Source organism: Octopus sinensis, linkage group LG11, assembly GCF_006345805.1.
Source record: "Octopus sinensis linkage group LG11, ASM634580v1, whole genome shotgun sequence".
NCBI classification, from domain to species: Eukaryota; Metazoa; Mollusca; class Cephalopoda; order Octopoda; family Octopodidae; genus Octopus; species Octopus sinensis.
In genome coordinates, this window is record NC_043007.1 from 64,428,312 (window position 1) to 64,455,950 (window position 27,639).

Sequence of the window (27,639 nt, forward strand, 5' to 3'; positions counted from 1 at the left end):
TGTGACATTCCAATTGTTTTTCAGTTAGAGTGCCCTGTAGTTTTATTGGGGTGGGTATAAGTCAATGATAGATCTTCTAAGTGCTTGCATAACCTGCTAAAATTAACAGCAAACTGTTTCTCAGATCACACTCCTTTCTTAGAACAAACAAACCTCAGCCATTTTGGATAATGTAGTTCTATGCTAGGAAAAAAAGAGGAATGGCCATGGGGTGAAACTTTCATCAGAGGTCTGCTCAGCTAGGATTGGCCTGGGGCTAAATAACTACAACCAAGAAAGAACTGAAAAGAAAACCTCTATATAGGTATTCAACTTGCTAGAAATAGTAGCCAAATATCCCTGAACTTACATCCAACTATCATGAAAGAGGAAGTCAAACTGGATGTTGTAGTCCTTGAAAATGAAATAGGATGGATCAAAGCTGCAAATCAGGATTGAGCTTGGATTAAATGACAACTTGGACCAGGCAAGTGAAATGAGAACTGGTGACATTACATACCTTTCATTTATAAGGTATGTGAAACAGTTTAGGTTAGGAATTGAAAAAAGTTGGCATACAGCTTTATCAAGATCTTATTGTTATTTGACCACACTCAGAGCAGTTAATGATGAAGCCGTTATCTTAGTCCCAGGTTAGCCATGATCAAGCAGACTTATGATTAAAGGCATTCTAGCTGTGATTACCCAATCTATAAAATATCCAAGGCTACAATATCCTGGATACACATGTCACCTTTCCTTTTTAAGATGGTGGAGTATGGTTTGAGGGAAATTTGGTCTGTTATTTCTACTAGGCAGAGTACCCTCCTGATATTTTCCCAACTACACACCAGATGCATTTGGTTAAGAAGAGAATAGAATTAACTGAATTTACCTGTGCATAAGCTACAGGTATATAGCTTATCAGTCTTAGGAAAATGGAAAGTAAAGTTGATGCAATGACAGAGAACATTAATATAATAGTTTAAATTCTCACCTTTAGGAAGTGATGAGGCTGTGGCTGAGTTGGCATCAGTTGATTTTTCGGAAGGGATGGAAACATTTTTTGTCTCAGATAGATCAGCTTCTGAATCACTGTCTGACATTGAGTCATCAGATTCATCAACTATAGGGAAGCTTGTCTTGTTTGATAAACTTCACAGAAAAATGTAGACAAGAAACAAATCAATCATGCAATTAGAAGTGAATTTAATGGAAAATAGAACATTTAACAAGTATTGAAACAAATAAGTTCATAGAGCTTAATATGACAGAAGTGGAAGCTAACGCTTGCATTAATAGCAGTGTGACAATATTAATTTCCCCACGTGGGGGAAATTACGTTTTAAACCGTTAATAATGGATATACAGAACATTAAAGTATCAGAAAAATTGGTCAAAAAAACTTTTAACTGAATTTCTGCAACCAAACACACATAGAGATGACAATATTAGAAACAACAGGACCATAGTAGTGTCCCATGCCTATCAGGTCTTAAGATTATATACAACTTTATGATTCTGTATAGACTCTAGAACATTCACTTGAACACAGATGACAATAGACAAACTGAAAAAACTGGCAAGCAAATCCACTTTAAGAATTGGGTTTGCTTGGCAAGCTACTTCTACCCTGTCTGTACCATTTTAAGAGAAATAACATCATTAGATAATTTTTCTAAGTCTAGCATCAACATAAACTGTAGTGAAGGAGCTGGCACTCAACACACTGGCACTGTGAGTGTTTAAGATGAAATATGTAGAATGTTGCTGTTTTGCAGACTGACTCATTATATTCCAGTATGAAAGAATCAAAATGAATAACATCTCTGCAGTCATTCTTGCTATTGCCTCATCTCAAAACATTATAAGCACCAATTTGTGACAGTTAAGAATTAACACACCTACAGACAGGGCTTGGACTGTATACTTAGCTATCACTTATGGGGTGAAAATATTATCAAATATATTAGAAGGCAACACCATTCCATCACCTCAAGTTGGGTTTTAAAATTATTCCTGTTATTTTAATTGTACTAGTTTTACTCCACAAGTGAATCTGGCAGTTAATTAATGCTAGTAGAATAGGCTATTCTATTAATGACTAACATAAGGTGACCTGATTGACATTTGCATGAAAATATCCTTATGAATCAAATTATATCAGATTTGGGAATAGAATGGAACCCTTTCATTGTGAAGTTAGTAGCATGGCCACCTGGTAAGTGACTGGTATGTGGTTTGGGTCATGTTAGCCATTTTCTATCTTTTGAAAGAAACTGATGCTTATAATGTCAAATATAAGAATATTTTAACCACTTTAACATTTGATTCAGTTTTTGTTTTTAAACTATCCAGCAAAACAATTCTTTTATCAAAATATGAAACTTACTTTGAGGAATTTGTTTTCAAACTATTCTTCAGAATTGAAGCTAAAAATCAAGACAAAAAAAGATATATTGAAAAAGTAAGAAAACAAACTTTATCAAAAATCTAGGTATTCTTTCTCTAAATCTACCTTTCAAAACTTAGGATTCTCTTTATTATCATCTTTTATTTCTTCTCGTTTCTTTCCAGTCTTAACTTTAGAATCTAAATAGATTAGAAATCTACTATTGTGAAGAACTGACTCCCAACTAAAGTTGATATAATCCTATAAGCACTACATATTTAATTAAGTAATTAAAAATAATTATGCAGCAAAGAAGAGCCAACACTAGCTCAGTAACTAATATTATTTTAATAATTTCAGCAACTAAGGCAGCGAGCTGACAGAATTGTCAGCATGCTAAAAAAATTGCTTTGTGGTATTTCATCTGTCTTTACATTTTGAGTACAAATTCTGCCAAGGTCAATTTTGCCTTTCATCCTTTCAGGTTTGATATAAGTAGCAGTTGGAAAAAAGATGATATAATCAACTAACCCCATCTCCTGAAACTGCTGGCCTTGTGCCAAAATTTGAAACCAATAATTTTAGCAAATATGGGAGACAACTTCAGATATGTTTTGATATTACTGGACCTCCTTAGCAAAGCATACATTTCACTGTACTTGCCAAAGAGGTGATATAAGAACCTCTAAATAGAAGAACAGAGAGCTGCAGTTGATTGAGGAGTGGGATAAAAATAAATTTGATCAGCAATTAAATAACTTTCACTTAATAACAATTAAAAACCCCAAAGAAACAGAACATTAAAAAATTGACAACTTAAAAGAAAAAAGTTATCTAAATGAAGATATATAACTCTTTCCTTTCCTTCCAGTGTGTCACACTTTAATTTGGTGCAGAACATGGATTGGGTTGTATTTCTAAAGAGATTGTGATGTTTGTCTAAAACATTCCAGAAAATATTTATTCCAACTGACTGTCATTTGGTATATAGTACTACAAATGAAAGATAAATGTATATGACCATAATTTTGGATATTGTATAACTGTATTATATTGTGTCAATTACTAACAACAGAATTATGTGAGATCACAAGAGTTTCATGCACAGGAAAGCTCACCGCTTATGAAAATGGTGGAGGAATTGACAATGTTAGACAATAGCTTCTCCAATGTAAAACTTATCCATGGTGGGATCCCTTGGCATCATGGAAAGCCACAATTTTTCTCAGTTCAGAAGTTATAATCAAGTGTCACCATTAAGAATCAACATTCTTATGTTAAAGGATAATTCTGCAGAAGTCTTTCATAAATTTAGCTTGAAAGCTAACACAGCCAGACAAGAACATTAAAATATCAAAGTATTGAAAATTTCATAAATCATTTGTGAATGATGATATTAGAGACTTTTTTCCAAGGACTAAACTGGGAAACCAACTGAAAAGCAGTTTGTTATAGCTTTGCCTCATGTCTTAAAGCAAGGAAAACCTTTATGATGTAGGATGCTGTTTACAAAGTTCCAGTAGAAAAATCTACTATTAACTCTTTAGCATTCATATTATTCTGTCAAATGTAATGTTTATTTATCCACATTGTTTTGAATTAATCATGCATTATCTTGAAGCTTTGAAATTTCAATGAATTGAGTGCTTAGTTTTACAGTGACATTGTAGGGTAGGTGTGAGAGGCCAGATCTAGCTGGTTTCAACATACAACAGGTAGATTATTTTGGCCTGACCTGGCTGGTTTAAATGCTGCAGGGTTAATGTTATGGATGTCATTTACTATAAATGACCATAATCCTTATATTACTGTTGATGAGAAATTAACTTCAGGCTAAAATTTTTGTTTTTTTCTGTGGCTGTAAAGAACATCCTGCTGTTGATAAATGATGTCCTAATGGTTAGATGATAGGACATTTTGCAAAGGTATGTTGAAACCCAATATCATCATCATGGCAAATATTCAAATGGAAATTGATTTTTGGTACTGCTACAGTGGCTTATTGTAGTGGTAGTCAATGTCTTCACAAAGAGATTGCATTATCAAAATTTTGATCACTTCAGATTGAATTTAAAGATAAACTTGCATCTTTCACTGATTCTGATGAATATGTTAATCTAAAATTTAATAACCTGTTTGACGAACTATCAAAACATTGAATAATTACTGAATCTACTAAGTTCATTAACATTAAAATTAGCCAACTTACTCAAATAACAGAACCTGGGCACTTGAAATTGTAGGATCTAAGAGCTACTTCTGAAGCTATCATTTATTGCCTCTTTCATTAATCACCAAGTTAGGTGTTCTAAGTTCTGTTCATAGTAAACATGGTACCCAATTTGAAAGCTCTCAATTCTGGGTATGTTTAAAGAGATAGAATTTTCATACGATAACTATAACTCTTTACTATCCATCATTGAAGAGACAAAACAAGTGCTAAAAAACAAGAAAAATCTAGCACTGAAAATTAATTGATGTATTCTAACAAACACTAATAGAAAATTGCAAAACCTTTAGGTTTTTTGCTGTCATGTTCATCATTTGTCTCAGCTAACTTCCTTTTTAAAAGATTAATTTGTTGCAAATCTTGCTGCTTTTCATTCTGTGAAACAAGGTTCTATAAAGAAGAAGAAAAAGGAAACAAATCTTTGATTAGATAAGAAGTCCCTTAACAGACAAAGGGAAATTTCTGGTTGAAGGATACAATGCAACAGTAGCAAGAAATTACAATTTTAGAACCAGAAGTCTTGCATTGTTTTTCAATAAGAACAATTTTTCTAAGTACATGGTTACTTCAATATAGAGGAATGAACATGATTTCATACATGAATCAGAGACCTGAAAATTTTAAGAGAAAGATTACTGGTGATTTTGATATCTATGCCTTTTCCAAATGCTATTATAAACATAATAGTATTGATTATAAATGGAAACTAAAATAATGTTGAAACCACTGTATTTAAGTTCATGCTCTGATTCCGTATTTTAATACATTAGGGTGTTCAGGAAGTAATTATGTATTTTCATAAGGAAAGGAAAAACAAATGTCAGTAAGGTTTAATTAAATACTATTTATCAATAATATAACACACTTCATTATCAATGACAATAGCTCAACAAGAAGGCAAAAAATTGATTCTTAAGTTTAAAAGTTCCATTTTTTTGGTGAAAAAATGTTTGACATTTTCAATTTTTTTTTTGTTTCTGAATGTTCTGCTAACTATGGAATGCTCTAGCAATCAAAACAAGTAAAAATCATCTGCACACATTAAAAGCTAGTGAGTATGGGTGTGTGTGGAAGAACTTCCCATCCTAACAAACTAGTCTTTTACTAAATTTATATAGTCAGTCCTTGCATAATTAAGCTGGAGATTAACATCTTTTCTGTTTATCAAAGCTGGCCAATTTTGACATAATGCTTCATTTGCACAGTCAAGTTACTAGCAATAAACATCTGCAGTGATGATTATTCCTTGTTTCAGTATCTCATAATGGACAACACCATCCATGTTCCACCAGATGTGAAGCAAAGACTTCTGTAGATGAAATCTTGGTTTTGGTGTTAGCACTGATCTCTCATTTATTGATAACTACTGCTGTTTTCTTTTTCAGTAGATGAGCTGTATCTATTTTTCATAACCTTTAACAATGCAATAGAGAAATGACAGACTGTTATCCTTAGTCAAGCGACTACTGCAGATGGTAGGCTGTAAATGTTTACCATTGCTAGCATAAAGTACTACTGCTTAAAAATTCATACTGTTAGCAATGGTGAATATGTTGCTCTTTAACTCTTTTTATGGAGTTAAAATTTACTCTACACAGCTGGATAGAAAAGATGATAAATCAGATCCAGATGTCATTGTCAGCCATTTAAGCATCATTATCCTTTAATTATATTTCGTTTTTGGATTTGGTTTGCAAGATTCTTTATATGAGTTCGTGTGTTGAAGCATATTCTGTTGTGTCTGGGAAGAGTCATTTTCTTTTTGTGCCTTATTATGTAACACACTTACCGGTAAAATTTCAACTTTTTTCTTATTTTTATTTTCCTAAAATTTTCGTTGCGTCTTGCAACCTTTTCAATAGTTTTGTCCGTTATTTACACTGCATTCCTTTTGTTTGTTTGTGCACATGTGTGTGGGTCAGTGTGTGTGTGTGTGTGTGTGTGCCTATACATGCATGCATGTATGTATATATGTATGTGTGTGTTTGCATGTGTATGTATATATATATGTATATATGTGTGTGTATGCATATGTATATATGTGTGTGCATCTGTATGTACGTATCCTGCATATTTATGTGCGTGCATGTCTGTGTATTTTCTATGTACGTGTGTATGAGCATGTGTGTGTATACGTATGCACCTCTGTCTCCTTGTGTGTGCATGTCTGTGTGTGTGTGTTATGCAACTATGTACCATGTTTGTATGTATGGATGTGCATCTTTATATGTGTGGATCTGTGTCTCCATGTGTCTGTTCTTATAGCCCATATACCTATCCATCTGTATATTGATCTGTTTATTTTCATATCTATATGCTTACGTACAGGTAAAAAAAAAAGTGCATACACACACACACTCACACCCACATACATACATTTATCTACCTAACAGTCCACTAGCTATTCTACTCTACCTGTGTAAACATCTAAGACAATATGATGACAGAAAACAGTCCTCCATACTCTACCAACATGCCAAAGACCACCATGGAGGTAATTTGGGTCAACTTGACATCCGCATCTTATCCAAGCACCCAAAAGACCCAACACTCAGACAAATACGGGAGTATGTCCTTATAAATGAAACCTCCCCAATACTAAATAGCAAATATACAAGGTAAATACCATACCTCCATACGCAGTGTAAATAACGGACAGAGTCAAAACTACTGAACAAGTTGCAAGACACAACGAAAATTTTTAGAACAATAAAAATAAGAAAAAAGTTGAAATTTTACCGGTGAGTGTGTTACATAATAAGGCACAAAAAGAAAATGACTCTCTCCAGACACAACAGAATATCCTTTAATTTGTTAACTTATAATTTTTACCAGAGAAAAATATAATTTTCTGAACACCATTTATACAACTATTTTCAAAGCTGCCCAGGACAGTTGCTATTAGTCTATTAAGTATTAAGATACACTCAAGATAATTATTAATATCATTATCTTGATGACTATTAATTCAGAATTGTTGTAGTGATTAATTTTTGATGAAAAAAGACCCAATTAGAAATGTAGCAGATAAAGAGCATTTCATAATAAAAAAAAAACAAGGTCATTGTACAAAGTATGCAAAAGCTTTGATAATACAATATTCTTTCCACAGAAAATTAGTTATCAAGAGAGGTATTTTATTCTAGGGGAGATCAGCCTTTAGATGAAAAACACATTCCTATAATTCCCTAAGAGCTCTGAAAAACAATAATTAAAATTAACTTCAATAACTCACAGTCAGACAATAACAATAAAAAGTCATGCAAAGACTGTACCCCCACTTTATGACATAAGGGATTCAAATGAAACTCAAACAAGTTTTCCAGTAACTCAAAAACAAAACAGTCTGTACCTCTTTATGTTGACGTCCCTGAAGATGTGCATTCCACAGAAGAGAGCTCTTTAGTGCAGTGTTACATACAGTACATACTAACTGTCCCAAACAGTTGTATCTGGAGTAAAAAAAATTTGTCAAGGAATATTTGTGATGGTACACCAACAATATAAAAGAAGTACAATACTGCTTGCTATGTGAAACCAATCACGTAATTTAGAATACATGAACTATATTATAGGAAACAAAAATGAATGTTTGCATTCTGAGTTCAAATCCTGCTAGGGTTGATTGTGCTTGCTATCTCTCTGGAACCATTAAAAATCCATGCAATCTATTTTATTCCTCTTTTACAAAAATGAACTTCATTTTAAGAATAATATATTTTGTAAATACGTGTGTATATTTAAGTCAGGGTAAAACTGTTTTAACCCATGAAGATTGTTTCCTTACTACTGTAATTTGAATGGGTTTGTAATACTACTGTAGTTTTAACAGGTTTGTATTTTTCAAAACAGCTTTCATTCTTTGTTAATATTTGTGAGTTTAAGGCAGAATTTCATGTCTTCATGTTCTGTGTTCAAATTTTGCTGAGGTTGACTTCGCCTTTCATTCTTTTGTGGTGGGGTCAATAAAATAAGTACCAGTTGAGCACTGGGGTCAATCTAATTGACTTACCCCTTCCCCAAAATTGCTGGCCTTGTATCAAAATTTGAAATAAATATTTGTGTAAGCCTAACCTCTCTCAAGTAAAGCTAATATCCCCTCTTCATTACCCCGCCACCACCAAGTCACAACAATATTTTCATGTTGCCCTAATAACCAAATCATTGTAATGAATATTTTAAAATGTTTTCCATTTTTAATCAATCAATAAATAATACTAATATATACAAAACTAACAAGCAAAAAACAATCAAGAAATTGCAGAAGATCAATTCTCTTGATATTTAGTCTTATCAGTCATACACACCATTTAATAGTAACTATATGTTAGAAACATTATGTTTGAGCATTACAACTTACTAGTTCATATGTACCTTTTTAAAGCTTTTCTGCAACTATATTTCTAACAAGTATACAATATATGTGTTTCAATTAATTTAAAAAATAAACTGGGTTGGAAGTGTTTAGTAAAAGCATGAAAATTTTATTAATTTATTGCAATATTATGCTAGTTTTTAAAACATGAAAGACAAGTGGATGTCTGTTGAAATCTCATTCATATAAAGGGATTTTAACTTCATCATAAAAATAGTCTAACTTTGTAGTAATTGGCAATCTCGACCAAGAGGTGGCTTGCAGCATATGGTACTGAAACAATCTTCAGCCAGTGGAAAATTGTCATACCAACTCTAAAAAAAATTCCTCGTAGCACCAAATATTACACTGTAATATAAAACTACATTAGTCATCTTAAATAATGCTGAAGATTAATTTTTACATTAGCTATGTCCTTAAATCAGGACTTAGTGAATATGAATAACTTTGGGAAGTATGTGGTTTACCTTACCAAAGATGTATGCATACAAGTATCTATTATTTTTAATGCTAGTTAGACTGGGAAAGTATTATCTAGTTGAATCTGGTATGGACATGTGTATGGGTGAATAAAGAAGGTTCAAACAATCAAGTGCAAAGAAGACAGAAGAAATAGACCAAAGACATGGGAAGAAGTTGTGAAGAGCGACTTCACAAAAGGACTCTGGCAAGACAATGCTTCAGAAGACATTCAATACATGCAAAAAAATGTGCTAAAATGATGATAATGAATTTTACCACATATATAATGAAACATGAGATATATATATATCTTCAGTTTTAATAAATTTAATCAATCTAATGAGGCTCTCTCTCTCTCTCTATATATATATATATAAATAAACTTAAATACACACACACATCTACCAAACATAATTCTTCATTCCTCATTCTCAACCTTCACACATGCCTCCAGTTACTCTCCCACTCCTCTACCATACCTGTTACCATTCCCTGTGCCATCTCATTTCTTTCACCATAGCTACCCCTTACAAATCTCTACATATCCCTTTGCATCACTTGCTCGTCATTCCCTCATTTCTGAACAATTCCTATTTCTCCACCACACTAGCCCATACTGATATTTCCCACCAAGTAAGTCGTTATCTACCACAACAGTTTTTAAGTTTGTGAACTACAGAAAGTTATGATCTTTGTGGTTTCCAAAGAATTTCTGTCCTGATGAGCAGATCTTTTGATTTTTTTTACTGCAGAAGCAATTAAGTCTAGGGCTTCAGAAAATATATTATTTCTGGTTCTTTTTGCTATCAGGTCTTCTTGATGGAGAACGCAATGAATTGTGAAGACGGGATTAAATTCTATCCATCTGGCAACAAAACCTTGGGATTTGCCAATGATAGACAGTGCTCCATCAGTGCATATTGATATGAGGTTGAGGGTATCAATACCATTTTTCGTAAGATAATCCATGACTGCATTGTAGATCGTCTCTCCCGTGTTTTTCAGTACGGTTTTCATAAAGAGTAGGTTTTTCACAAACTGTGGTACCTTTCACATAGCAAGCAAAGCACATTTGTTTTCAAAAGTGCTGTCATCCACTGTCAATGAGAATCTGTAGTGTCGCAAGCCTTCTACAACTGTGGATTCGACATCTTCGGCTATTTCACAAATGCGGGAAGATACAGTGTTGTTTGAAAGTGGAATACTTGCTAAAACTGAGGTAGTGTTCGGCAAATTAATAACTTTATATGCTTGAAGTATGGAGGGCCTAATCAGATCTTTGCCAATGGTATGTGGGCAACCCTTGTTTGCTATCATGAACGAAATGTTTAGGATGCCTGCAGACCAGAACAGTTGTTAGTATGGACAAGGAAATTTTTGAGTAAAGAAGATGAGACATTTTTTATGCAATGGTTTTCTTCAAAGTACTCCTTTGGCTTGCCAAATAAACCAGGATGGATTTTTTGTAGATGATACAACAATTTCAAGGGTTTCACTGAGTCGTTAGTTAATACTTTTGAGAAGAAAATACACTGTGGTAAAAAGGGATCTTCTACACTGGATACAAAACCACATCTTCGTGATATTGTTACAGAATCTTTTTTCCGAGTTGGTGGATGGAGAATTAAGGGAACGTTATTCCATAGCACTGACAGAAAATTTCTACAGATTAAAATTAGACTAACACTTGCATAAAAATGTATGTACCTGGAGAGATAATATGATATGTTGGTTTAAGCTGTAAGAACTGAGGTTTCGTTAGTAATCCTCAATTCAAAAGTCAGGTAGAAAACCTGATCACCTTGGCTGGCCGAGAACACAATTTTTTGTGTGTTTTTAATGCGTGCAAATGTGGATCTGATTGTGGGCGTCCGTACCTGTCTGTGTATGATGGGATAGCTAATTGTCCGATAGGTAATGAGTGCACTCATCTGTGCTTACGCATCTGCGATGAGGCATATTTTGCTTGTGTGACGTGTGTGTATGGAAAAAGTTAAATTCTTCAGATGGACCACAGAGAATTTTCCAAGGACCATCTGAATTTTCCTGTGGACCACCTTGTGGTCCACATGGACCATGTTGGGAGCCCCTGTTTTAAATGATTAATCAAAAACTACCCCTGTGAATTCTCAGTCAAACTGTCCAACCCATGCCAGCATGAAAAGCAGATGTTAAACGATGATGAGTAACTGTACAGTATAATGAAAGGAGGAGACTTACACACATGTATGTTGAAATGGATATCACATTTTTAATTATCTTGTAAATTCATAATTTGGTTCCAGCCCAGTAATGAGTAATGCGTTGAATGATGTAAATATAACAGAAAACCTTCAAATTTTAATTGTACTAGCACAAACATTTTTGAAAAAGACAAGGATGAAATGAACTGACAAATGCTGTTATTAACATGATACATTTTAAAATTATATATAAATATCAAGTGGAAAGTAAAAGTAAAAACTATAACCTCTCTCCATGTTACATTTAGAGTATGAAATTATCTTAAAATAGTTGTTGCTTTTGTAAATAAAAATAAAAAATAAACTCAAAGAAAATGAAGTAATTCCCACTTTAACCATGCTATAACTTCTGTTATAAATTGCTTACATTTACATACTCTATGGTATCCTGGTTCATACAACCTAACGAAGAAATTGTACAAAATTTCTGTGATGTAAAACCAGTTTTCACATATGTATGGCCCATCATATCGTGAAAGTAACTACAAGCATATAATGGAATCGAAAGTATAATCTTTTAAGATTGCTTTCTTCAGTTTAAAAAAACAAAAGATTGTTTCCTGTGAACAATCTTTTTTTTTTCATTCCACATATACCAGCTTTTTGGAGTAGTACAGGAGCAGTTCTTTTCTCAACAAATTGTTACATGCATCATATTTATTTTTAGGAAGTTGTATTGTCAGTATCATGTCATTCCAGATCTTGCCTTATGTATTTTCAAATTTTTATCAATATTAATATTCTATGCCAAAATATAAGTACAATTATAAAATTTCAGTTTTAACCTACATTTCGCCTTAGTACCCTCGCATTAACATATATATATATAGTTAATCCAAAAATGAAAACACAACGCGAGGACGTGGAACAAGTATAGTGTTATTGGACGTTCAGGAAAGGAAAGAAAGAAGGAGGATTTAACGTTTCGAGCGGAGCTCTTCGTCAGAAACACAGAAAAAGGAAAGATCCAAGGAAGGGAAGACGGATACACACGCGCACACACATATATAGCAGGCCTCAATGTAACAATATAAAGTTGCTGTTAGAACACTATAAACATAACCTTCAATAAGTTTTATCAAAAATAAAATACTTAAATGTAGTAACTATCGTGGAACAGAAGTAATATGTTATAAAGTTAAAATGGTGTGAATATGAAATATTCAATTGATGTTAAGGATACTTTGCATGAGGATGATCAACTTTTTTGTCTTTGCTTCGAACAGTAATTTTTGTTTCTTTCATTAAACGACGCAAATCATCCTTGGAGACGGGTTTCTTCTTGAAAGCTGCCATCTTCAATAACAATTCAACCAGAGTTAGTAACTTGTTTAGTAAATAGTTTCGACTATTTTGTTTTTGATTACAAAAATATTTAATCACGTATGTAAAAAACAATTCCAACATACGTATTTTCGAAAATTAATATTTTGAAAATTTTAAAAGTTTCATTAACTATATAGCCGCATAATTATAGATACAACAATTGGCGGATAAGATTAATGTAATATATAACCGGAAGTAACCGGTGTTCGGCAAAAGGCGGGAACCTTGATAACGTAAGAATATCTATTTCGTTTATTTTCGTTTAGGTATTCTTTGAAATCGTTTCATCAAACAGTTTGAATTTGGTTTTCCATTATTAACTACTTTAATAATATGATTAGAAATTTATTGCAAGTTTGTAAAATCAACGCACGACAGAAATGGCACCAATCAACACAAGTATTCTTGTTGCACTGAATCTCAGGAGAAATGTCATTCTGAGAGAAGTCGTAGGCCCAGCGATATGATAGAAGGATGATATTGTACAAACTGTGATGGCTGTTTTCGAACGAACTACTTTGACGAATACTAGCTTTATTTTTGCACGTGTTGCAGTACCAAATTTTACCGTCGTTAATGTCTCTCATATTTATAAGTTCACACTGTACGTTGCACACCGGATACTGTGTTCTTTAACAATCCACGGCGGGCACACCAAGCAATACAAGTCGCTGAATCTGACAAAGGTCGAGTCAGAGTCGTAATTGTATTCCTTTCGTTGATTATCTGCTGATTTGTAATTTTTTCGTTCTGATTTCCAATAAAACGAGGAGTAGCAGGGTGTCTATGAGAGATGCTAATCGAGTTGTTAATACAAATTCGAATTTACGAAAGTAAAATAGGAAATCCCCATATTATTTATATGTGAATTCTAAAATAAAATATACTACCTTCGATAATATTATCACTCAAATAAAATATATGTATTGTACGGAATTAGGAACGGATTTAAATGAAACTACATTATTGTATTGTGTCTTGTTTTAAAACTATTTTATCCCCTGTACAGTAACTGTTTCTCTGATTCTGAGTAATAAGTTACCTCTTTTGTTTCATGTCTCAACTTAGTTAACAGGAAATATTAGTTTACTTTTTGTCTGGAATTATAAAATGCATTATATTGGCATCACCACTTTAGGAACTTGGTAGGTAAAGTTTCTGTCATAATCTATATAAGGAAGGATTAGAGGATGTTCAGTTGAGATGAGAGTAATAGATGGGAAAATTAAAGTTAGAATGAGAGAGAAATCTGTAATAACCTTTTGCTAGTTTTGATTTTAGATAATTTTCGTAATTGTGCAGAAATGTTCTAAACAGATGAGGTATGTCAAACTGGATAGCTCTGCTTTTGGCCCTCGGTTACTTCTGATCAAGAAAGCTATAATCAAAAGAAATTCCAGTCATGATCATCCTGTCTTTTTGCGTTTTATTCTTATACTGCTTTATTATTTAGAAGCCAGGTAAGGAGAAACAATGCTCCTAATTTTTGGAAGTCCCCCTCCCTCTCCATACTTGTGAGAATATGCAGCTGAGCGCTCTGGTGAGATGACCTGTAAATAAGTTGAACTTTGTTAAAGGCGGCTGCAAATTTCATTTACTCATCTAATTGACGACGAGCCTCAGCGTGTGTCGTTCGATCTACTAGAAATAGTAACTAAATCTCCATTTCACATGCTACAGCTTTAAAATGGATACATACGAGAATGTTTTTGTTAGATACACTGATTTTCTTTGTGGTCTGGGGGAGAAGACATTGATTATGGTTGAAAGGTATTCTATCCATAGGTCTGCTCGAATAGAGATGACCTTGGGCTAAGAGAGATACAAACAAAACGTTTCTATAGCAGTCTTAGTCTGACTTTAATAAATTTTCGCTACTGATATTTTCACTTTTGAACTCTTTACTAAATACTAGGGCTCGCAAAAAAAAACGATAATTCTCAAAACTGAGTTTAAGTATAAGTAATTCTCAAAACCGGTTTTCGCGGATTTAGAATGGTGTCCCTGTCACGAAGAAGTTTGTCGTGTATTGTATTTTGTTTATATACATACACAGAGAAAGAGAGAGAAAGCAACTGGTTGACTGATATCCACAAATATGTTGATGGTGCCTGTATCTGTATCTATGTACAAACAGTAACAAAAAATAATGGTATTATATTTATTTAATCAGGAATGCAAAGTTTTTCCAAGTCGTATTTTTGAGAATCAGTCAAGTTTCTTGACTTGCTTGATGATTCACTTTCCTTCGAAAATAATCTTTTAAAGATAATGTAGAACGACCGTGCAAAAGGAGAGGTGACGAATGAATGACTCTTTTAATACACCACACGGTCGCTTACAATAAAAGCGAAAATGGATAAATGAGTGCAAGTACCAGTAGGAAAATAAAAAGAATTTTTATTGAATAAACTTAATATTGTTGGCAACCCTTTGGCTCTAAATCTTCATGAAAGACTTATGCATAGATATAATAAGAGAAGAAATGTCGAAACCTTGACTCTCTTGAGATATTTACATAACCCAAGGAAGTTTAAAGGTGAATCAATTTCTGGATGTTTTCTTTTTTTAATGAAACAACATTTAAGGAAGTATGCTGAACGAACATATAAGGAGATTATTTCCTGAACATGACGTTGAGAACACAACAGAATTATACAAAGAAAATGAAATAGGAGGGAACCTAAAAACAAGTGTTACCATTGTCCCATCTACTTACGAAGGTAATGAACTCATGTGTGAATATACAAGCGCAAAGAAGAAAATGAAGAGCCCAAGATAATAACAGATGGATTTGAAATCTCTAAAGAATTCGAATATTTTGAAGCAACTTCAAACTGAAGTGAAAAGCTTGAGAAACTTTATAGTGTCCAGTCGGAAAGAGCTTTTCCAATTACTGGACTTTTCAACACAAAAATTAGGACAAGTTTGTCAGGTAAAATACTGAATGCATTGTGTTTATAGCGGAAGCTTAGTGAAATTTTCTCTCTCTGTCATATATAACATAAATATGAACGTAGCAGATAACAGCTAGCCTTCAGCTGTTTGGACCCTGTTGTGTCCACTACTCTGATTGGTTGGTATTGGCGCAATTTGTCTCTTGCTCTATTACGCGCCCATGTGCAACCCAACCAATCACAGCCTTCTGATAAGGTCCCGTGACACAGTCTTCTAAATTTCCCGTTGGAGCCTCCTAGTCTCTATAAAAGCTAGTCACAACAAACCATATTTCGTCTTTGGTTCTAGACCTAAGGTCTAACTACTGACCCAACGACCAATGATTGTCTTTCCCATGAACATTTATGTCATATATCGTTTATTTTGAATTGATGTGTATTCATCCAATGTCAATGAGTAGCGAATCCCCAGCACTACTTCTTTTTCAAAATAAAGAATAAGTTCTTCTTTCTTGGTTATGTAATAATTCATTACCATATTCCAGACTCCGTTTGCAGATGTTGGTTGTAATTTATCATATTTGCCTCTCTGACTATGAAGATTTCTATGTATAAAATCGCTTTTGGCGATTGAATTGAAAGAGAATCCATTCAAAGCAGCTAACTTTGAAACTTCTTCTTCCATTGATTTCTTTGTTAAAAAGTGTTCCATTGTTCTTGTCATTTTCACAGGAGGCTGGTTTGCATCTTGATTTATGTTGATTTGATGAATCAGAGACGTAGAATCAGAGATGAATCAGAGACGTAGTAGATCCCCCAGAAGACTTTGTGATCTTATCACACTTATTGCATTGAATTTCATCTTTGCTTTTCCTGTCAAAAAAATTCCAAATAGTTGATTTTCTTTTTATCATGCTAGGGCTAATGAAAATAATTAAGAAAAAATTTAGTTAGTGTTACTTCCTTGAAATGAATCTGGAACTGGTTATTACATATGCTCAATGGGAAAGATCATCTGACTGAAGACTAACAGCATCCCCTTGACTTGCTATGAATAAACTCTGTTACCTCCAAATTCAAAGAGTCAGCCAGGAGTTAGCAAAGGAAATGACAAGGTACTGATCTAAGGTTCAAGGGGAGAGAAGGTGAGAATTGATATGTGATATGTTTCAATGAAACCTACAGCACTCTCAACTAAAGGCGACCGACAACAGTTCAATTTCAACGATATTTCTAAAAGAAAAAATGGAGAAATGTTTTGCAAAAAAAAAAAAAAGAAATAGAAGCAGCAAGCATTAAAATCGGTTTTGGCAAATCCGTTTCAGGTTTACTGATCATGATATAAAACCAGTTTCGAGGCCTACTAAATACTAACCCTTAATTACAATGTAACACTGCTATTGAAACTCTTCATACCTTTTTACTTTACTTATTTTATTAAAAATAGTAAATTTGTGTTACAACATTGATCAAAACAGTGGAAATAAAGGAACTTATTTTGTTGTGTCTAGGAATCCAATACATAAAAGATGTTAATGGCTAGCAAATATACAGATTTCGTTTTGCAACTATAATATACTACCAAGTATATTCAAGGTTTACAAGTCAATGCCTTTTGTCTTAGCAGTGCGATGTTTTCATTTTTGAGTTTATCTCTACAGATAAAATTTACGACGTTTCTCATATACAAAACGTTGTAACTTTCAGTGCTGGCTGTGAATTCTATAGAAAATTTGTAGAGATAAACTTAAAAAGATAAAGATGTGAAAGAGGATAACTGCTTTTGCTGAAACCTAAAATTGGAATGATTAGTAAACAAAAAAATTGAACTATTTTTCTCAGTGACTTTTATTACTTTATTGCATTGACCTTAACACCTTTCTTTCACCCCCCACCTCCATAAACTACAAATCTTCTATCTTTAACTATTTTCTATCATTTTACATATCATCATTGTCTCCTTAGAATGAGTACTGCTTTGTAAGAATTACTTGCAGAGTTTATTTAGTATATATTATGATGCTGAATTATGAGAAAAGAGGATAAGTTTCTTTTGATCACGCTTTGTTGATAATACTTAATATTATGGCACGTAAAAAGCACCATCCGTTCGTGGCCGTTGCCAGCCTCGCCTGGCCCCCGTGCCGGTGGCACGTAAAAGCACCATCCGTCCATGGCCGTTTGCCAGCTCTGTCTGGCACCTGTGCGGGTGGCACGTAAAAAACACCCACTACACTCACAGAGTGGTTGGCGTTAGGAAGGGCATCCAGCCGTAGAAACACTGCCAGATCAGACTGGGCTTCACAGACCCCAGTTGAACCGTCCAACCCATGCTAGCATGGAAAGCGAACGCTAAATGATGATGATTATGCATTACAATGTTTACAATTGATAAATGGAGCAATAAACACTAAGGACATGAAAAATAGATTTTCTCAAATATTCAGAAGGCTCCCAAGAGGTACATAGTTTCTGTTTCCTAATTAGCAGTGGAAGATGTTCTGAAAGTATAGTTGCTGCAATATGAACTAGCTGGAGAAAGTTTAAAGAGCTGTTATCTCTATTGATAACAAAATGTCTTTCTCAAAGTGAAAAACATTTTGTATGGTGTTTATGCATGAACAGTAGTGCTACATGGTAGTGAAACATGTGCTGCAAATGCAGAAGACATGCAAAGACTAGAAAGAAATGAACATGCTCTGCTGAGTGTGCATGTACAACAAAGTGCAAATGTGTTGAGAGAAAGATTGGGCATAAAAGTTATCAAATTTGGTGTGCAAGTGAGAAGACTTTATTGGTATGATCATGTAATGCATATAGTTAAGAACAATTGCATTAAGAAGTGCTGATTGTTAAATATGGATAGAACTTGCAAAGAATACTTGCAGGATTTATATCTGGTTCTAAACCATTCGATGTTTGAAAAAATCCCATTATATTTTTATAATTAAATATTAATAGAAATTGTATAAAAAAATAGTTGAAATATTTTGTAGAAGTATAACCAATTTATTGCTGATAAACCTTAGCAACAAAATCCTATATGGACTCCAGTTGAGAACCACTAATTTATATATTTACTATGTATCATTTCAGGGTCACCAAAATGTTGGAGGAGTGTTAACATGTTGATTTAAGAGAAAAGAGGGAAAATTATCTTCAACACATTATACTTTACAATATATAATATACTTTGATAACACAACATTATACTTTACAATATATAAGAAGGACACCCCGGAAGATGTGGGATGACATAGTGAAGACTGACATCAGGTTATTGAGCCTCTTGGGAAGAGATGATAAAGAACCAAGATGATTGGTGATTTACTGTGCTTCATCCATCAGGGTGAAAGTGAGGTTTTAAAAGTATTATAGTTATGCCTGTACATATTAGCTCATGCACCCAATCTGCCTATATCAAGCATTCCCCCACATTTCACCATTCTAACACCTATCCCCCATCACTCTTCTAACTATGGTACTACTCAGCTACTGTAATTGTTTGAGAGCTGAACAGTGCAGATTTTATTCTCCACTTACCTCCTTCTCCCCTTGGAACCACTTTTAAACTCATTCTCATTATTATCCCTGTCCACATTACTTTTTACTAATCACTACTTTTCTGTGCCTTCTGTTATTTCTCCCTTCTCTCCAAGCTCTCTCCCTTAGGTCTGTCATATCTCATCTTTAACACCTCTGCTATCATTCTCACATCTGGCATCAGTGCCTCCCACCTTGTTGCCTCACTCTACCCACCCTGCACATTTCCATATTTTCCGATTTATACACAAATATATGACACTGCTGAGTTACAACACTCCTGTGCATACAAGGGGTACTGTTTAGCAGTCAAGCAGTCAAAACATTGGGACAAGCTTTGTGAATGGTTGAAATACCAGGGTGATTGAGGTACCATAGCATGATTTGTCATATTTTGATCTTAACTATAGTGATACTTAATTTAACTGTATTTAATTTGATTTTCCAGTTACAATTTGGCAGTATGCTGGCAAAATACTATGCAAGAACTTACATCATCAAATTATATAATACCAGATATTTCTTCTTATGTTCTACAAGTTTGTCTAAACCAGTGAAACCTGAATATCAGGCAATTGTTAAACTAAATAAAGAGAACCGCCGTTTATATGGACCTTTGCTGAAATCTTATGGAGGTTTCAATTCTTCAAAGAAGTCTATCAAGAATAATAAACCTGTTACATCTACCAAGAGTATTATAAAACCTGCATTTACTGGTACCAAAGAGTCTTCTTCAAAATACCCTAAGAATAATCTAACTGAAAACACATTTTTAAAAGCTCTTCAAGAAAAGGATTTACTTTGTGAAAACTTTTCAGAAAAAACAAAAAAGTCAGAGAAAAATATTACATCTCTTTTGGAAGATACAGATCAGCTTCAAAGTTTTTCTGATTCTTGTACTAAAGTTTTACCTGATAACTGGAGAGCCATAATTTCACAGTTCATATCTTCTAAGATGCTTATTGTAGACTCAGGAAAAACTGTTTTGGACAACACAGACTATAAAGATATTTTGGATACATTAATTGATCATAAAGTTCCATCTGTGACATCTATACTACAACAAACACTACCACTGCAGAGCCAGATAATTTTACAGAGATGGCAAGCAAAAATGATTAGAGAACTTGGTGAGAAGAAATTTTTAAAATATCAGCAAGGTTTGTAGAAATACATTTTTCTTTTTAAATAATTTTTATTTTGCAGCTTATATTTTGATGTGATGTTTTATAATATAACCACTAGAAACACTACATTCAAAGGCTCTATGTATCATTTAGTTGTAAGTTTGTGTTTAATTTACTATATCTCATAAGCAGTAGAATCCACTCAGTTTTCTAAACATTTTTCTAGTATCCAAATTTCTGGGATTTATTTAACACTTGATTTCAAAGTCTAAACTTAGTTCTACTTCCTTCAAATAAATTTTTTTTCTACTATTATTGGTACTGAATAGAATAGCGTGATAATGAGATCAATGCACAAATGTCCTTATGGTGACACTGTCAGAGGGAGATGTTACTGTCTATGTGGTTGTTTGTAACCTGTTAAGTATTCTTGAAAACTTTGTCTTCATGTTGTGATGTGAAGGATGATAAACTAGTGTGATGTCCTTTTACATTTTCCAAGTTCATTGAGAAAATGTTAACTTATTTTTACTTGTGTAGGTAAGATTTTGAGCAAACAACATGAAGTGTGAGTTGCAAACAGATGCTGGCCTTTTGTTGCATTTCTAAGCTGAAAAGTTCATTATATGTATGTATATTAGTTCACTTAGGTGCTAAGATCATTTGGGAATGTTATCTCCAACTGATTCATTTCAAATAAAATTTTGATCTGGCATTCAGTATTTTGGTATCTGTTACTGCGGAGGTAAAAATTACTAAAATTACATAATTCAACTCTCGGCTGCTGCTGCTGCTGATGAAATTTTATCTGCTATACTTTTTAGCACATCATGTTTTTATACAAGATGATTACCAAGCTTACAGCATTTAAAACATGTCCGAGTTAAGTTGGATGTGCATATTAGTTTTCATTACAAAGGCTGCTTCAATTGCTAATAGCTAATTTCTACACAGCCTGTCAGCTTTTTGCAACATCACTGACTGCTTCGTCAGTGTTAAACTATGTCAGTTTGATAGAATTTTGATCTGGTGTTCAGTGTTTGGGTGCCTATTGCTGAGGGAGCAAAAATTACACCAAAAATCATGTGGTACAACAATCCCATCCACTGGTGCTGATAAAATTTTATCTGCTGATGTAATTTGTGCCTTTTAGCACTTAACATCTATATAAGATGATTTATTAGGATGATTACCACAGCTTACAGTATTTAAAACATGTCCAAGTTAAGTTGAATGCAAACTGATATTTGATACAAAGGCTGCTTCTGTTACTAATGTCTAAAATTTACCAAAGTTAAGTTTTAAGAGATGTGTTTTGCTTTTTTAAATGCATCTGCATGTTAAGGAAACAGTCATTAATTATATAACATCCTACAGGTTACACACATATTTAAAACTTAGATGGACTGCATATTTAAATCTACATTTTTATCTGGAATATAGTATGTCAGTTCATGAAACATTAACTTCAGTCAGTTGGCAAGTACCTATCCACTTGGTCAATTGCAAACCTTTTTATGTAGTGGCTTGTATCTTATTTTTTTATGAGTGATCTAGTGTATAGAATGTAAGAGGCACATTTCTTAACAGAGAATGAATGTTAGTTTAACAGAACTGGTGAGATCATTTAAGATGGAAGACTGCTGAAAATCCAGACACCACATTGTACATCTGGATTTAATAAAGTCTAATAAATAAATGTTTTCTACAAAGTTCATTGTGATGTTAATGTCTAACATTTTTCTTCATTTGTTTTGTCTTTCAGATTTAAAAGACAATGGAGCTAATTTCCATAATTTCATCCAAAACATTCTTACGAAGACTATTACAGAATCAGATGTGAGCAATGAATTTGCTGCTTATTGGAAAAGCTTGCAAAGCATTTTACCTCTGATAAACAGCACTAAGTATGTTGAGACATTTGTGACCCACCAGTCTCTTTTATACAATGGAGTAATTGATTGCATTGGTTGTTACAAGTAAGTATGTGTGTGTATATATATATATAGTGGAGGTGCAATGACCCAGTGGTTAGGGCAGCGGACTCACGGTTATAGGATTGTGGTTTTGATTCCCAGACCGGGTGTTGTGAGTGTTTATTGAGTGAAAACACTTAAAGCTCCACAAGGCTCTGGCAGGGGGTGATGGCAAACCCTGCTATACTCTTTCACCACAACTTTCTCTCACTCTTTCTTTCTGTTTCTGTTGTACCTGTATTTCAAAGGGGCAGCTTTTGTCACACTGTATCTTGCTGAATCTCCTTGAGAACTACATTAAGGGTACACGTGTTTGTGGAGTGCTCGGCCACTTACACGTCAATTTCACAAGCAGGCAGTTCCATTGATTGGATCAACTGGAACCCTTGTAACCGACGGAGTGCCGTAGTAATATATATATATATATATATAGATGTTTGCATTCATGTATGTTTATGTGCATGTGTGTGTTTATAAGGTCATTATCATTTTATGTCTGCTTTCCAATAATCCATGGTTTCCCATAATCCATGTTGGTTCTTATTTGTTGTGATTGCCCTCCTAAATGGGTCAGAAGACCATATCTTGCTTGTACATTTCAATGGTTTCGATGGCAGGATGTCCTTAATACCAACCCTTTTAATGTGTGTACTGGGTGTACCTTTTATCATGGCACCTACACTAGATAGATTGCTTTGTTCCGTGTAGCACTAAAGTTTTCTCTTCATCCCTTCTATCCATTCATGATGAACATGACAGAGAAAGAGAGAGCTGGAGTGAGAGAGTAAATCAAGAGAAAGTATGAGTATGATGGGAGACACAATGTAGGAACAAGAGGGCAAAAAGGTGATAGTGGAGATGACTCATAGGAGAGAATGACAAGGAACTACTTGTAGGTTATTAGTAAGTAGATGAATAAAAAACTCTATGATTGATGTGATGGAAGAAGAGGGTGTGATAAGGGGGAGGCAAGGCAATGGAAGAGAGAGAGTGATGTAAGTGACAGAAAGAGTGGAGAAGAACAATGAAATTAGGTGATGGTAAGAGAGAGCAAGTGATGCTGCACGTAGCAGTTAGGATAGATGGTTGTAAATGAGGGTGGAAGATGTCTGTAAAACTTGACCTATGGAGAGAGCACAATAGTAAAAGTAAAGAAGGGTGAGGGTATCAGATTTTTGGATATGGACAGATCTAATGCCATTGCTTGTTACACAGACATGATGGAAGAGAAGCATTGATAAGAGATGGTGGTGTAAAGATTGTATATAGATAGATCCATTGCCATCTCATTACCTCAGCGATGTGGAACAGAATAGGTGAGTGTGTGAGGGATAGACAAGAGCATAATAAAGGGAGGGAAGTGCAGTAGACAGATGCTTTACATGAACATAATTGGCATATACAGATATATTATACACCTCATCCTCCATCACTCCCACTTTTTTTAATGTCTGTTTTGCCATGCTAACATGGACAGGTGGGTTTTCTCAAGCACTGCATATTGTTACTTGTCAAAGTTCTTTGTCTTCTCCTTTGTGCTTCTTAAGATCAGGTTTCATCAATTCATTACATGTCTTCTTCACTTCTCTGTTTTCACAGGCTCCATCCACTTCAAGTTCTCAACAATTCTTTATACGACTGACATTCTCAACAGATGTTACATACCTGCACCAATGCAGTCTTCTCTCTTGTACATTACATCAAATTCCTTTTATATCCAGCTTTTCACTCGCCTTATTTGTGCTCATTCATGCATGTTAACATTTCAAATCCAGCAATGTATGTACTCTTCATTTCTTTCTGGCCTTTGTAACTCTTTCACAATTAAGGCTCACATTTCATTACATTTTAGTATAAATAAATTACACTTTATACACAATCCTCATATAATCTGTTCTTTACTCTGAAAGTGAAGCCTTTTGTTACTTGTAGAGTAATAGTTCTCTGAACTTTCTCTTCTTTGTTCTTACTCTGGCTGTTATGTTTTCATAACATCCACCTCCACTGCTCATTAGGTCACCTAAGTAATAAAAGCTATCAATTACTTCTATAGAATCTTTGAAGTATTTAGAGGATATTTAGTGGATTTTATTTCATGTGCATTTAACCTCATTTGAAACCGACTTCCTCTGCCAGCATGCTTGCAATTGCATTACACCTCTAGGGTATTCATAGTTTAGACTAGATGTGCTATGGAATTTCCATCCATTCTTTTTTGTATAGTAAGCATGACTTTTTCTTTTATAGTAGAAGGATTCTATCATCTTTCCTACAAACAAATGCTTTTATTTTTGCAAAGTTTACTTGAGACTTCTTGGTTGTAGGCTTTCTTTCTATGTTTAGCATTTCTTCACTAAATCTTTCACAAATTCATTTATAGGAAGCAGCTAAGCTTAAACACTTCTGTTATGGCTTGGAGCACTATAATAAGCGGGAAAAGACTAAGAACTGAGCTTTGATGAACTCTTATCTGCATGCTGAATTTGTCAGGTGTCCTATAATCAAATGGGATGTAGGATTCAACCATACACATATTACAACTTAAGTAAGTTTTTTTTTTTCCAGAGATGCAGTCTATTTAATTGATTGGAAGACTTCACAAAAACCAAAACCACTTCTGAAGAATACCTTTGATAGCCCAATTCAACTGGCTGCTTATATGGGTGCTTATAATGCTTGCAATCTTAAAGATCAGGTAAGAAAATTAGAAAAGAGTCATATTGAAATCACATATCTCTGTGTAAAAAAAGTCTGACTTTTGGAGGAATGTTTAGTATCTCTTACAGAAGAAATATTGAATACTCCTCGAATTTGTCAGTCACTGGTAAAGTACTTCAGTTTGATGGACAATAATAACTTATTGATACTGAAAAAGCTGTTTGTTGGCCTTGAAATAGAATATTATTTTGGATTGTCTTGTTTCCAGGGATAAGAAAACTAAATGATATGTTAAGAACTGGTTGAATTTCAGACAAGTTAAGGGTCATGGGATTGATAATAACCAGAAAGGTTTTTGGAGTATATGGCTCATTAACTGAAGTTCATTTAAACTTCTATCCTTCACATGACTCAGTGATATAAATATCATATTAAAACACAGCTCAGGAATGAGAGAGAAAGACAGAGAGAGAGAGAGTGAGGGAGGTGGGTTGGCTGGTCGGTCAGCTTTTTAATTGTAAGTGGCTACTACTTAATTTCAGAGAGATAATATTCTTACATAGCCATGTAGGTCCCTTAGTTGTAAACCAGAAAATGGCTAGCATTAGGAAAAGTATTTAGTTGTAATGCAATACCTCACTAACATTTTCATCTAGCCCATGATATTATGGAAAAATGCATGTAAAATGAATGAGATTATCACATGAAGTGTTTCAAGGAACTGGGTTTGACCAATTTAAAATTCAGTATCCCTACCATCATTGAACTATACCAGTTTGCTTAATATACAAATGGGACCACAGAAGATTTGACCTCAGTGATTCTTTATAGTATATTGACACACTAGAAGGAGAAGATATTCTACAATGTCATACCTGCCATGCTGGTTTTGAAGCTTTGAGGCCTGGACCTTGGCCTTTTTTTGCAATTTGATCTTTCTTTTAATCACTAGATATCATCAATCTGTGAAGCTGGGCGTACACACTCCTTCCACTATTACTAAGAGTGCCATAGATATTTATATTTACATACACACACACACTTGAAAAAATGAATAGAAATGGGTTTTTCTGATAATTTTCCCACTTTAATAAACAGATGTTTATAATCATCTAATTGTTAAAGTGGAAAAAATTATCAGAAAAGTAATTTCTATTCATTTTTTCAAATATATAATACTGTATGAAGGACTTTCTAATTCTACTATATATATATATATATATATCATCATCATCATCATCATCATCATCATTTAGCGTCCGTTTTCCATGCTAGCATGGGTTGGACGGTTCTACTAGGGTCTGTGAAGCCAGAAGGCTTCATCAGGCCCAGTCAAATCTGGCAGTGTTTCTACGGCTGGATGCCCTTCCTAACGCCAACCACTCCGTGAGTGTAGTGGGTGCTTTTTACGTGCCACCCGCACTGGTGCCAGACAGAGCTGGCAAACGGCCACGAACGGATGGTGCTTTTTATGTGCCACCGGCACGAGGGCCAGGCGAGGCTGGCAACGGACACGAAACGGGGCGGTGCTGGCAACGGTCGCGAAACGGAAAGTTCTCTTACATGCCACCGGCACTGGTAACACATCTGCAATTTCCATTGATCGATTTCGATTCTGATCCTCACTTGCCTCAATGGGTCTTCACAAGCAGAGTTTCGACATGCCACCGGCACTGGTAGCACATCCGCAATTTCCATTGATCGATTTCGATTCTGATCCTCACTTGCCTCAACACGTCTTCACAAGTAGAGTTTTGTGTCCCAAGAAGGGAAGGTATGCATACGTAGGCTGGCTCCATCCCATGTAGAAGGCCACGGGTTGTGGACTCACTTGTCCTGCCGGGTCTTCTCGCGCACAGCACACTTCCAGAGGTCTCGGTCTCTAGTCATTTCCTCAGTGAGACCTAAAGTTCGAAGGTCGTGCTTCACCACCTCGTCCCAGGTTTTCCTGGGTCTGCCTCTTCCACAGGTTCCCTCAACCGCTAGGGTGTGGCACTTTTTCACACAACTATCTTCATCCATTCTCGCCACATGACCATACCAGCGCAAACGTCTCTCTTGCACACCACAACTGATGCTTCTTAGGTCCAGCTTTTCTCTCAAGGTACTTACACTCTGCCGAGTGTGAGTACCGGCATTACACATCCATCGGAGCATACTGGCTTCATTTCTAGCGAGCTTACGCATATCCTCAGCAGTCACGGCCCATGTTTCACTGCCATGTAGCATGGCTGTTCGTACACACGCATCATACAGTCTGCCTTTCACTCTGTGCGAGAGGCCTTTTGTCACCAGCAGAGGTAAGAGCTCTCTGAACTTTGCCCAAGCTATTCTTACTCTAGCAGTTACACTTTCAGCACACCCACCCCCGCTGCTGACTTGTGTGTGTGTGTATATGTATATATATGTATCATCATCATCGTTTAACGTC

At 34.6% G+C, this 27,639-nt stretch overlaps 2 protein-coding genes across 5 annotated transcripts in view; one reads left to right on the forward strand and one right to left on the reverse strand.

The window, feature by feature from the left end:
* The window catches only part of LOC115217344 (zinc finger protein 830), a 30,059-nt gene extending 17,040 nt beyond the window's left edge, over positions 1 to 13,019 (reverse strand). The window contains exons 1-5 of the mRNA XM_029787007.2: positions 12,865 to 13,019; positions 7,954 to 8,053; positions 4,886 to 4,991; positions 2,372 to 2,411; positions 977 to 1,134 (exon numbers count right to left, since the gene is read on the reverse strand). Coding sequence (XP_029642867.1) covers positions 977 to 1,134; positions 2,372 to 2,411; positions 4,886 to 4,991; positions 7,954 to 8,053; positions 12,865 to 12,977 — 517 coding nt within the window. The 5' untranslated portion in view covers positions 12,978 to 13,019. The remainder of the gene's footprint in view (positions 1 to 976; positions 1,135 to 2,371; positions 2,412 to 4,885; positions 4,992 to 7,953; positions 8,054 to 12,864) is intronic.
* A 185-nt stretch (positions 13,020 to 13,204) lies between these two features.
* LOC115217304 overlaps positions 13,205 to 27,639 on the forward strand; it is a 25,771-nt gene continuing 11,336 nt past the window's right edge. The window contains exons 1-5 of one of the 4 annotated variants that reach the window (XM_036507620.1): positions 13,205 to 13,240; positions 19,001 to 19,259; positions 19,896 to 20,607; positions 22,340 to 22,553; positions 25,116 to 25,245. In XM_036507620.1, the coding sequence (XP_036363513.1) occupies positions 19,911 to 20,607; positions 22,340 to 22,553; positions 25,116 to 25,245 (1,041 nt within the window). In that variant the 5' untranslated portion in view covers positions 13,205 to 13,240; positions 19,001 to 19,259; positions 19,896 to 19,910. The other 3 variants (XM_036507618.1, XM_036507617.1, XM_036507619.1) reach the window with 3 other exon arrangements.